The sequence below is a fragment of the Bombus flavifrons genome, chromosome 17 (assembly GCF_040668555.2).
Source record: "Bombus flavifrons isolate JBK064 chromosome 17, iyBomFlav1_principal, whole genome shotgun sequence".
Taxonomy (NCBI): Eukaryota; Metazoa; Arthropoda; class Insecta; order Hymenoptera; family Apidae; genus Bombus; species Bombus flavifrons.
Window position 1 is genome coordinate 6,593,870 of NC_138458.1, and position 13,497 is coordinate 6,607,366.

Genomic DNA, 13,497 nt, shown 5'->3' on the forward strand with positions numbered 1-13,497 from the left:
GTCACTCTTCCGTAGTACAACCGTTACAATTATCGTATTTTTTATTCCCAAGTAATAGCAAACGTAAGATTTGTTGCACCAGTATCTTTTATCGATATGTTTTACAAGGAAGTTCAACGAATGACCGAGATTACAGTGTGCTAGTGTGCTCCAACGAGATGAACTTATGCCGCAGAAGAAGGATCCTGTCGAAACATAGGAGCATTTAGTTAATTCCACTTATGCGTTAACTGGGGCAAACAATGTTCAACATCCATAAATTAAATTATTGATTATTATAGATAAGAGTAATGGAAAGATAGTCGATAAGAGAAATGCACGTGACTGTTGTGAATATGGTAAACAAAAATCAGTGCAAAATATGTTTATATACAGAGGTAGTATTAATTAATGTAGCGTAATTTATTGTACATAGGTATGAGCTTGAAAGTTTCTTCCGCCGTCCACTGTGCTTCTGACGAAGGAGGAGATACGATATCGTCTGTAATTCGAAATGCGGGCTAGCTATATTTTATCGTCGATAGCGGCGAATGCGTTAAAGAATGACTCAGACAACAGATTGATAAGTGAAGTTGCAAAGTATACGCTGAAGCAAGGAAATTATACTACTTATAATACATACGTACATATGTACATATCTACATGTCGTAAATTTCACACGCAACATAACGTTTTTATAATTTGGATCTCGCGAAAAACCATATTCTTCGACGAGTAAGTTTTGTCTTCGAGCATCTTAAGGCACGTTTATGCAGGGCTCCTAATACATGTAATACAACGATATAATACAATACGATACAGTAGAACCCCTGTTACATCGGCCAATTGGGAAGCTATCTTTTGATTAGCATTCAGTTCGATTGAATACCTGGGATGAATCGAAATAAGATGAATACAATTTGTCCGTAGGTGACAAAATCGAGAAGACAATATCGTTCAATCCTGCTTCTTTCTACCGAAATTAAAAAGATCAAACCTTTGGCAGATGGCAGATTAATATTATGCATTAATATAAACATATGTATATTTTAATACTTAGTGAATAATAGTTCATATAATAATAGATAATATTATACATTATATTATAACATTTTTACCACTGAGAAGCTTTACATTACTATGCTACGTACAAGCATTTATTAATTACTTTATTCCTAACGAACCTTATATTTTTGTACTTTTTATTCCATTATATATTTAGTTCGTTCAAGTCACAGATTAATTTGCTTATGACAAATTACGAATTGATCTGTTCAAAACAAATTTCACTGTGCTTAGAACGAATAATTGGACATTTTAATGCTATAACGATTTTGTTATCGTAACTGTATCGACTGGCTTTTAACTAATCTGGTTTGGTATCCATGAAACAAGAACTTTTAATTCGTTTTCGCGACCAGTGTTAATTTCGTACTTACCCAATTTAATCGATTGTACGTTATCTCTACGATTCCAGATGATCCGTTTCAATTCTTATCGCTGAACAGTGCTAAAATTATACTTGAGAAACGTTATATATTACAAGATAATATATTCGGTTTATTCAGTATTCCGTGACACTATTAACAATCGAGTAATGCCTTTATTATCTACTCAGATTGTACTCTTATTGTTTCTGGTGTTAATGTTTCGTTCAATGCACGAAGCATTATTTTGTGCAAAAAGAGTTTGCTTGCTGTTGCGAAGCTACGGGGAAAACATATCGTAAGTTACTCGATAAATATGAAATGGACGTTCCCTAATTTTTAGAGAGGACAATTGTTGTTAATTATATATAACACACATTAACTATACAAAAGTCTGTTTTCAAAGCAGCACTCACGGAACAATTTTCCTATAAATTACTACAATATAAATCATTATAACTGAAACGATTAAACCACGTATGAAACATAAAGCATAAATTACTCGAAATGTTATGTTTTATGTACAATGTATATACATTGTGATTTTTCTCAATTATCAAGCCCAGCGCTTCTCAAACTTTTTCCACTCGCCACCACATTTTGCCCCGGGGAAAATTTGACGCAATGCCAGTTATATATACATAGAAAGGTAGATAAAATAAATATACAAATGAAACATTAATCGATAATAAACGAAGGAAGTTTAATTTTAAACAACTACTTGTTACGTTTCTAACTTTGCCACGCATTACCACTTACTAGGACAAAGCTAAATTCCAAGCAAAGGTCCCTCTGAACGTTTATCTTTAAAGCTGGTGTTTTATACTTGTGTCGATTAATAACTCGGCGTATTCCTCGTGATCCTTCAACGTGTGGTGACTAACGTGTCTCGTTTCAGTGGTGTGTGGCAGCTGCAAAAATTTTCACCACCCCATAATTCTGTTACGCTACCCCCTGTGTATTGGTCAGTGGTTTAAAAGGCCCTGATCTAGCCCTGAAGCAAACGAAAAGAAAGAAAATAAGAATGAAGATAAATCAAGGGGAAAGTAACTCGAGGAATAATTGTATGATACAATGATCTGAAGCAATTAAATGTTCTACCAAATTGAACGAAAACCGTTTAAGCAGAACCATTCCGATGCTGACGTTTTATCGTCCAGTCCAAAGCCTAGACTTACATCTTGTTACGATGTCTCGTCTCGTAATGCTTGGCTGTTCTCAATTTCGATGGAAACAGCCACGTTGTTGTAAGATCTGGGCGTGTAGTTGCAGATTTTTCGAAACGATATTTATCGCCAGATGTGCGGATTTTTATGCGTTCATACGATACACGAAGATTCAGAAAATGTGTATAATAAATAAGAAGACGTACAAGACATTCGAGTGAAATTCTCGTTACAGTTTTGAACAGAGGAAACGAATCTTCGCTTAAGCTCTATCTCCTGGTATCGCGTTTGCCAATAAATTTTCATTTGCATAAAAATCTGCGGCCCATCTAATATCAATTTCCAGAGAAGAAGATTTCCTTGTAGAAGAGAAATTTCGTTTTCGATGTCAACCTATCTCTGGGACAAGTGTAGGTCGCCCGACATTCTTCACACTGTGCACTTATATACAGCAGATTAGGCAATAAGCGCTATTCTACTTAAGATATGGGAATATTTATAATGGGAAATTGTAAAGCAAGACGTGTTAAGGCTGGAAGGCGATGATTTAGGTGAAATTCCTTGTAAGCGCGTCGAAAGACGTTTGAAAACGCGGTTACTTCACCTCGCACACGGTACTGTTCGACACTTCACTTTGCTGCGTTGTGTTGAACTGCACCAGCACCAATTCGTACGTCACTATGGTCCCTGCTACCTGAAACAAATTTTCAATCATTTTGCGAATGCTGTTATCGTCAACAAACACGTGCTGGATACTCGATAATCTTTTTAATGATTGTTGGTGTCAGCAGACGTGGCACGAGAATCAAATGCACGCGACGCGAAACTGATTCGGCGTTTTCACGAGATTTTCGCAAGTGTTTGTTGGAACTGTGCAACAAAATACTTCGGGTCAGCCTTCTGCGAGATTCGCAGTTTATTTGTAAATTATATGGATTACGATACACGTTCGTCTATCTCTGATTCTCGGGACACAGCTTGTACGAGGGACAAATCTGTTATATTATTATATTATAAAATCGTTATTTTACGTTATATATCTTGTACGTACTGTTAATACGAGGCCCCTGGTCACCGAGAAGAATTTCATGCCCGTCAAGCAAATGTTATCCGTTGTTACTTGCGCTAGGAATCTCATTACCTGCGAAAACGATAAAATTATTGCACGCACGATATGGAAAGTTAATTAAACGGGCTGATATAATCGCAAGAATAAAGGCAAGAAACGTGTCGAGCATTGCAAGCTGTAGATTTAACGACGAATCGTTAATTATTCAGAAAATTAGTAACGCTTTTATTCCGCATTAGACAGCGGAACGTTTTGCTCGTAGCTGCTGTCTCGACTCGTCGATCGGACTTCGAGTACTTGAACAGGTATGGACATACAAGCAATTAGGCACAGAAAGGGTAGAGAGTGACGAGGAGGATATAATAAAGACGCGGAAAGCAAGGGACAGAGGCAACAAAACACACGCGTCGATTACAGCGGCTTCAAGTTTAGGTGTGATTACAGTTTCTATAGGTACAATGAATTACACAAATGCGTAAGGTGTACAGACAGACCGAGGTGCTTGAAGGAAAGGGGAGAAAGAGGAAGCGAAAATGTGCTGGTAGAAGGAAGGTAGCGATTTCTGGAGAGAAGAGCGAGACAAGCTACGCAGTGGACTACGGGAAATTCCATACTACGACAACGAAACGTACAGACAAGAGGCGCGATTCGCAGACAAATGCTTTAGCGACGATCGACGATTTGGCATCGTGCACGAAAATTTTCATTGCAGAAACAGATAGAATGGAAATCTTACTTCCGTCGAGAAACTGCTTCCAGAAACGCTGTACAAGATCGGGGCCGGGAGTAACGACTCGTCGTGAATCGTTGCGGCACACAGGGAGACCACTGTCGTTCTCGCCAACAGGAATCCAAAGGAGAAGCCGAAGTAGATTTTCTCGACAATGCCTCGCATCGGACTGCTTTTTAAACGTTCGATATTTAGTTAGGATACACTGTCGCGGCAGAAGGTCGTTGCATAACGAGCGTGCGATAATATAAAAGAATGACATTTTGTCGTGCATACGTGAAAGAGAAAAGCAGCTGTATGCAGATGAAATACAGGTCGGTAGCGAAAGAGAGAAGAACCATAACGGAGATATGGGAGTCCAGTTGCCTTGTTAGCGTTGCCAAGTGATTGTATTCATTCCTTGCCTCGGCCCACCACCATTCGGGCATTGCCTTAACAATGAAATGATGCTAAGGACCAACATTCGTTATTAAAAACTGTAATATTTTCTGCGCTACTTAATTCAGTTAACAGTATAATGACGATCAACAATATATACCATATATATATATATATATATACGATATTTCGCGTAGTTTTCTATCGAATGATATTCTGTAGTCTGCAAAATAACGGTAATTACTTAATTACGTGAAATATTTAATCGAGCGGCAGTGCGATCTCTTTCAAATGATAAGGCGCTTGATCCGAGTGAACGCTTAACTTAACGATGAAATACTTGATTATACTGTATGGGAGAATATTTGCAGTCGCTTACCTTGCCCCTTATAGAATTCAGACGACTGTTTAGTTGACGAAACTGATCTGTCAAAGCGATGCTGATGAGGATGAGAAACAGGTCGACGAAATTCCACGAGAAGGTACTGAGAATATTGCAGATGTCCACCAATACTCCTTTCCACAAACTGTACTGTATCCTAGAAAATATCTGGCCAACGCACACGTTTCTGTTTAGAATGTTCTCGACCGATCGAGTTTCGATGAAAATTTTGCATTATGCATTTGCGTATCTAACGTAAGCGAGTTGTACGAATAACACGCAATAATAATATGCTATTCGAAACATTGGCAGGAAGGTGAAAGTGGCGATAAGAAATACGCAGGAACAAAGTAGTGCAGGATATGGTAAATATAAGATACCATAGAGTAGCAAAGGAATTGAATTTGTGGGAATAAAAAATAATAACAAAACACGGCACCTTCTAAAAAAAAAAAGAAAAAAATATCAATTTGTTGGGAAGAAAGTCGATAACAAGAGAAATAGGTGTTACCTGTGGAAACTGCATCTGGAAATACACACCAAGTATATCCTCTTCTGCTTTAAATACGGCGCACTCTTTAGCTTGGATGTAGCCGTGGATTATCGACAAACCGTGTTCAACTGTAACAGCAAATCGCAGTCCATCGATTAAAAGAAAGCAGATCGAATATTAGGGAAATCGCAGTCACAGAAGTGACGAGGTAGAACTTTCGGTTCGGGGGAACAACGATGTTTGGCGGGGCAGAGGCTAAAACCGAACGATGATGATGGTAAATGCCAAGGAAAGGGGAGAATTCATGCGAAGGACTGGACCGAGTCACGAAGAAATGCAGCAGATGAGGAGCGTACGTACAGAGGCGGATGAAGACAACCGTGAAAGAAAGAGACGAGCAAGCATCATCAAATCGGTACAGCAGAATAAATAAAACAAAGTGTAACAAACGGTACAAGCTTACCACGTGTTTCGCTGTATGTAAGTAGCGAATAGAGGAAGAACGTGAAACGAAACGACGGTTCTCGTTTCGCAAGAGCGAGACGTGGGAATGCGGAGGCGAACGACAGATTTGGGGAAAAAGAAGTAGAAGGAAGGTACATTTTATGCGAGAGAAGCTTGGAGACTTTGAAGCGCTGGTTTGCAGGATTGCACAAACTGTGACTCCCAGGGTCAGGTTAGAGTTACGCAATAAATAAGCGAATAAATAAAATAACGATAAGAGTGTCACTTACCTAATGCAATCATCATCACTACTATGGTCACGATACTGAATTTCGTGGCCAGGGTGATTCTCGAGATTTTTCTATGCCTGTGCGAAAGCTCTTTCTCAAGTTTCTCCCAAGTTACCATCAAACAGGGCCACTGGATCGACAACTTTAGGAACAGCAACGAAGCGATCAAATTCGTCCCATTGAATACGAACGTGGCTTGCGTAAATAAACAATAAAATATATTAATTACGTTGCAACGATTAATGCTACGATAATTATGTTATAATGATGTATAAATAACGAATTTAATCCACCTATTGTGTTCGGATTTATCGCGTTATTCACATACGAACCAGTCGCGTTTTTAAATCAACGTGATCTTTTTCTATCGATTTTAGCGAAATAATTCCAAATTTTGATATGTGAATATCTTAGAATATTTGAATGAAGTTTTGAGTCGAAAGAGTCGAAGGCACGCAAGTATTTTTTCACGAACGCAATAGGAGAGTCAACGATGAGACAAAGCAACCCTTTAGCAACGATTTAATTACACCAGTTGCAGTGAGATCATTTTTACGTTGTATTTTTAATCTCATCTTTCCTGTGACCTTCTTCATATCGTTGCTGTATTTTTTAAGAATAATAAAAAGAAGAAAAAGGATGGACGCATTAGTCATCGTCGCCCTTTGATGTCACATGGCGTTTTTGGTGAAAAGCTTTTCTTAGTTTCCGCATCGATATACGTATGTTGTTGTTTAAAGCTCCAGCCGAGGATATGGAACGTAAAAATGATCCTTCTGTGCTCCTTTTTCCTTCTTCCACTTTCTAAATATATTTTTCAAACACCCGACGTTTCGTAAATCTACCAGATAACAAATGGAAATCCTCGATGCAAAAATTTTATTTGTGCAACAAATTTTTATCGATAGTAATAACTTAAAATTTCTGAATGTTGATACGAAAACTTGACGAAACAGGAACACTCGTAAAATAAAGCTTAAACAAAACACGTTATACTTTCTCTTAATCGCTAACGTAATTGCTACAGGGTTGTTTGTACGTAAATGTAAAGTATCTTGAAAAATCTTACTCATTTTCGTGGAATTTACTCCGGTCGATACTATTCTCAAAATGTTGAATATCGTCATCACCGACGAGCCAAAAATTGACATCGCGCAATATACAAATTTCGGGCTGCGCCAGGTGAACCTAGACGTAAGGAGAATCGCGTTAATAATCGTAATTAATGCCTCGGCCATTTGTACTTTTCGAGTAACATTACGCATCGAAATTAATGCCAAATATTTGAAATAATCTTCTAAGTAAAAGTGATTTCGATTCTGTTGAAACTATCCGAAAGGTGTCAGCCCATCCGTTTATTTCACGTTTCGTTTCAACCTTGTTGCTCGGGATTATCGATTTCAACAGATCGCTTGGAATATGTACAATTCCCTATAATGTAGCAACTGAGAGCTCGATGTAAGAATATGACTGTAGCGTACGAGACCGGGGGATAAGAATGCAACAACATTCCCTGTAACAGGCTATGGGACTAAAATACGAATAAACTGTTCGATGTCGGTGAAATCTGCGTGGATGATGTCAAAGAAGTCCAATTGTCGTCTAAGTTAGAGGCGCAATGGGCGCGATGGACACAATCGTGGAGGACACATGGAGTTTCTAATGAGAAATTACCTGAGGTACGATGCATCGGAGTTGTTAATACCGGACACGGGAAACAAGGAGAAGCACTGCGCCAACATGATGATCGGCCTCATAGACGCGTGTAAGCTGTCGGTCTTCGGGTTGAAGGCGCTGACGGAAGCTGCCACCGGCTCCAACACTGAAAATTTATTTTGCAAGTTCAATTGGAGATTCGTTGGACCCGCGCTCGATCATAGGTCTTTTGTTATATGAGCAATCCTTAAAATTTACTTCCGATAGTGTCTATCTCCGGCTTCAGATTGTCGAATTTGCCAAACTGCGAGCTACTCTTGGGTGACCTGAAAATTTCGTTACTCGCGTTAGTAAGAAATACAGCAACGACTATACGCGCTGATTCTAACAATCGTGCTTGGTCGTGTCTCTGTATCAAGCGTAATTGGAAAACATCATAGATGAACATTCCGTGGAATGAAATTGGAATGAATTGGTCTATATATCATAGACGTTTATATATCTAGTAGTATCTACTTTCGTAAAATTATTACTTTCTTACTTCTATCTGCAACCCACTTGTTATCTAAGTTTGTAACGGACCAAAGTCTAACACGACGATAACGATAGTATTAAAAATAGATAGTTCCGATATTAAATCGTAAATTTCACATTCACTCGAGTCGATCGAACGGCACTTGACACAACAGAGGAACACGGATATCCCGTCCACGTAAACAGGCGACTTATTAAAAAGGCGAAATTAATCGAAGCGTGATAGATTCACGTGAAATGTTGGACCGTGTTGGCGATCACGACAAAAATGATAAAAACCTTCTGCGTGAGGCGTCGCGATCGACGGTGTGCACGCCGAAGGATCGCATGGTGAACAGAAGATAAACTCGTTATTTCCGAGCTTTATCATACGTCAAAGGATAGGCGGAGGGTGTTTTATAGACAGTTCTAGGAAACTCAATAAACGTCCGGTTGAACAACCATTGGAAAGTTTGTTCGTCTCAATGGGGCTAACGCGAGTGTTAGCAATTGTAAAAATCCCCGACAAAGGAGCGATTTATTCCCCTTTCTTGCTCGTCCTGGTGTAGGAAATCCCCTTGACATTCTTTCGCTTGATATTCTCGCGATATCGTCGGAACGACTAGCACAATTTTCGCGAATAATCGTTTCTTTAAATTAATAATCCTTGCTACGATATGGATGCAACACGATCTTAGAGTTCGTGTCTCGATAGTAAACGGTGTAAAAGGACTCTGAGTTTGCAGAGTTTTGAAAATGTCCGAACGTTAGCTATACAAGAATACGTAACGAAAAGTGGAGGAAAAATTGGCGCTTTTTAACGCCATTTGTTTGCTTTCGCGACGTTAAAATTTATTGTACAAGACACGTTTATATCATTGTAGCGTACTTAACGATGTGAGAGGGACTCCACAGCGAAGTTAAAAATACATTTTATGAGAAACAGTGCGTTTTCCTAGATGTTGGTGGAAAAATTGAACGAACGAAGCCTCTGTAATAGCAACTTGCAGCTATTTCCCGGAAACGATAGATCAAACGATTCTAGAAATCTATAGGAATATCATATAATGGGTCGAAGCTTTTTTAGAAAATAAGAAAGGCGGATAAAACTGCGAAAGAATTAGACGAAAACGTTCGAGTTGAAAATTCTTTGACAATGTACGTTTCTTAATATTCTAACTACTAGGTAAGTAAAATTATTTATATCGCTGTATTATATTTCGTATAAATAATTACGTACAATATTATTATTACGTATAATATTATTGCTACAATTATAATATATAAATTTTTTATAGAATATTACTTCATAATCTAAAGCGTTTTAACTGCTATATTTGATAATGTTTAAAACTTACGACAAATTAATAACGAATAAAAAGACGACAAATAAGATCGTACTAGCGGATGTTTAAATAAATATACAAAGTTGCAAATACTTACCTAACATTGATCAATAATGCGTTCTGATATTTCACAGGTGGCAAATTCAGCGGCCGCATCTCGTTTACTTTTTTCCCTGTATTATCGTAATTCGACATGTTATTATTCATAGCATTTCGCCAAAAAACGTACATCTTACGCGATACGTGTGCCACCGATCCGCACTAACTGCAATTCCAACGTGTACGATATTAGCGAGCCGTTGTAAATGCAATTGCGGACACTTTACCACCACCAAACATATTTTACGTATATTATAACGTGAAAGAAAGCGGAGGACGCGAGTACAGGACACGTTGAAGGGTGTAGTTGATTAAAAAGCGCAGCCAAATACGAGCGAACACTTTACAGTAAGCGAAACACGAGGAATACGCGCACGTTACGTACAATATGACACGACGGAGCTGTAAAAGCCGACTAATTGGGTTACGATCGTTGCAACTGAGCTGCGTATAATCGAGAAATTGTGGAAAAAATTAAAAGGGGAGGATTACAAACGCGGGGTATCACATGACAAATGTTACTCCCTTGGTCGTGTGGAACGTGTCAGGAAATGAACTGAAAGATATACGAGCCGCTGGCACGAACTATATATCTCATAGTTTACACATATAGATGGTGTATAAACTATGACAGAGAAATAACAGATATGCACTACTGGCTGTGTAGGTCTATGTATGGGCGGACATTTGACACACTAGTCGTAAATAGTGCTCGATGCTCGCTTATCCTACCCAGTTGCGGGTACTCAACTTTCCGACTTTCCCCGCTCACCACCTCCCTTCGCGTTTCGTTGAAATTACACAAATTCCACAATTACAGAAATTACAAGTTACAGAAATCACATCTTCAGCTTGCCCGATGTTCGCCACCGTTCTTCAGTTTCCAGACGAAATCGCTACACACCGCTGCGCTAATTGGCATTATCACCCGCTTCTGCGCAGCAATTACATCCCCGTTTTGGCTGATGTTGCTCGCTGCTCCTCAGTTTCCAGACAGAATCGTCACACTGCTGCGCTAATTCGCCTATCGTCTGCTCCTGGAGGTTCGACAGGCTCGCTGCCAACAGTGCTGGATACGCTCGCTCATCGCAGCGAGGGTACTCAACTTTCCGATTTTCTTCGAATCTCACCGTCCTGTTTCCTAATTTAACGAGAATTCCTCTTTGAACAGAAATTTCACATCTTCGCTTTGGCCGACCCTGCTCGTTCCTCTTCGACTTTCAAACAGAATTCCAACGCTATCGCACTAATTCGCCTATCGTCTGCTCCCTGACTTCATCGAAGGCTCGATATTCGATCGACTATCAGGTGAGCAAAAGGAAGAACCATGGACTTTTGTTACCTTCGCGTTTAATAGACGCAAGTTCCTTGCTTAGCTCTATTCTTACGCCTCCGAATGCCACTGTCCAGCGCTATTACGTTAGACGTTGCACCGATAACGTTAATTGGCAGTTCAGTGTTTTCGAGCAAAATTATCGATTCATCGTGTGTCTCATCGTCAATCGTTATTTCGTCGTTTCGCGCCTGATCTGTTCGATATGAAATCCCTCTATTGGAAAGTTAATATCGTAGATAAGGAAGGATGATGACCGACAAAAATTCGAGTGTGTGAATCTGTCTTTGATAAAACAAGGAAACCCTTTTTATGAAAAGATAGTGGTAGATTTTATACTTTAATATGGAACGTACCGTGCAAAGCAAACTTAATAAAATTCGACAGTTGTACACGGTTCCCTTGCGCGGTATAGAAGTCGTCAAACTTTGTAATACGATTCTATCCTACCCTTGAAGCTCGAGATCGATCGATTTTACTGCTCTTTTCGCTGTAAAGCTTCTTACGTAAATGAAATTTAATGAAATTTCATTTATTCGTACACATGCGCGAAGAGTTTGTTCGTTAAACGTAGGTTCTATTAAATTTCGTAATTCTATTTTGCTGTTTTATAAAATTAATATATTGCCCATATATATATATTTGGATGCAACGTTTTTTTCTTTAGGTAGCGTTTAGCGACAAAAAGGCAATTTTCATTTAACGTTACTTTCATAGTCGCTGGCACGATTACATATTAATAGCTCGATTCTGAAAAGAAACGTCGAGCGACGTTTTCCTGGTTTCTAGTTTCCGTGCTGTCTACTTAAATCTTTAATAATTTGTTGCTGTATTCATCGGTATAGCGATGCATCAATCATATTTTTGCTGTCCCATCGTTTCGAAGGAATGCGTGAGAGAGTCGTGCCGTTTAACACGTTCGCTACCGATCGTTGATCACCCTTCCATCATCTACAATACTATACACGTATGCTAATAAATAATTTTCATAGAAAAGCTATTTTTATGCTACAGGTATTTATGTGAAACTTTATGTCTCTGAGTTATTACGACAGCTTTCTTAACACTTTGTGCTTGAGAAGCGTTTCAACGTCCCTCTCAATCGACTCAGCGATGAAGAAATATCTCGTTCCAATTTGTACGAAAACATTTTGCCAGATCAGACGACAAACCGACGACCTAAGCGCCGTTAATGAAACCTGCCTGGACTTATGGGACACCGTTACGGGGTACGGCAGCGAAGAGTCAAATAGCAAAGATGAAAGCGATGCAAGAAATTGCAAAAATCCTACGAATGGCAGTGGATGCACCACGATATCTCGGAGATGAGGATATACGAGGAGGCTTAAAAATCCCGATCGATCTTGAAGAATCGTCCTAGTGAAAATTGGTAGCAGCGCGAAGGCAAATAAAAAACGATAAGAAAAATTCGCCAATTGGCAACCAAAGAGGCGATAGATGCATCGATATCGCAGCAAGATTTTAAAGAGGCGATAACGAGACACACGTGGAACAAGCGTGGAATCGCAGGCGGGACGCCGAGGACACTCACCAACAGTTCGGACGCGGTGGGAAGATCCTTCGACAGAAGAGACCGAATCATTTTCAACAGGATCCAGATTGGCCACGCGAAACTTACTCGCGGAACCTCCATCCGGTGGCAACGCGTGCCAATGTCTTCCGACACTTGAACGCGTGTCGATCTTTCGCGAAGGAACCTGACGAAACCGGAACAAACTCGCCAGAACGCCATAAGAATGCTTTGGTAATGCGAAGAATATTGAGAAGTCTTTTTTGAGAATCTCAAATTTATCCAAAGCGATAAACCTTTCTACGATTGCATTTAACTGTCGCTAATCAGCACGGTGTACTACGCGTAGCTAATGACGCAGACGCCGTTGCGAAGAAACTTTAATACGACGAACGTGGAATAAGGCAATTTTGTAAAGAGGACACGACGAAATACCGACTACCCATTTACCTGTTTTTACCTGTTCGACTTTCCTTTTATACCTACGTCAGTTAAGAAATTATAATATTTCATGGTTTTTAAACGAGGAGCAAACGTAAGCTCCGAGTTACATTAAATACACGGCGCGGCTAAATTTAGTTTCACGTTCGCTCTAACGCACGAAAGATAGCGAGGTTCCATTAAAAGAGGAAAATAAAACATTAATTATCTTGATAATAGC

General features: G+C 39.3%; 1 protein-coding gene across 5 annotated transcripts; it reads right to left on the minus strand.

Annotated features, from left to right (window-relative positions):
* Positions 1–2,006: 2,006 nt before the first annotated feature.
* Positions 2,007–12,947, minus strand: LOC138188649 (gustatory receptor for sugar taste 64f). Of its 5 annotated transcripts, none has more exons than XM_069130634.1 (12): positions 12,858–12,947; positions 9,971–10,046; positions 8,273–8,340; positions 8,033–8,180; positions 7,428–7,546; positions 6,359–6,553; positions 5,643–5,752; positions 5,129–5,299; positions 4,648–4,820; positions 4,378–4,540; positions 3,624–3,713; positions 2,007–3,266 (listed from the first exon to the last, which is right to left on the minus strand). In XM_069130634.1, the coding sequence occupies exons 2-12, from the start codon at positions 10,027–10,029 to the stop codon at positions 3,168–3,170; spliced, it is 1,395 nt and encodes a 464-aa protein (XP_068986735.1). In that variant the 5' UTR covers positions 10,030–10,046; positions 12,858–12,947; the 3' UTR covers positions 2,007–3,167. The 5 variants fall into 5 exon arrangements, with proteins under 5 accessions (XP_068986735.1, XP_068986733.1, XP_068986734.1 ...); XM_069130632.1 differs by lacking the exon at positions 12,858–12,947 and having other exon boundaries at positions 2,007–2,400; positions 3,177–3,266; positions 9,971–10,093; XM_069130633.1 differs by lacking the exon at positions 12,858–12,947 and having other exon boundaries at positions 4,648–4,802; positions 9,971–10,093.
* Positions 12,948–13,497: the final 550 nt, after the last annotated feature.

Coding starts and splice junctions, on each gene's coding strand:
- LOC138188649 (XM_069130631.1), bottom strand. CDS start 10,080: ATGAATAATAACATGTCGAATTACGATAATACAGGGAAAAAAGTAAAC. Junction 5,300..5,642: donor TCCAGATGCAGTTTCCACAG/GTAACACCTATT, acceptor TGCGTTGGCCAG/ATATTTTCTAGGATACAGTA. Junction 4,821..5,128: donor TGAATTCTATAAGGGGCAAG/GTAAGCGACTGC, acceptor GTTGGTCCTTAG/CATCATTTCATTGTTAAGGC.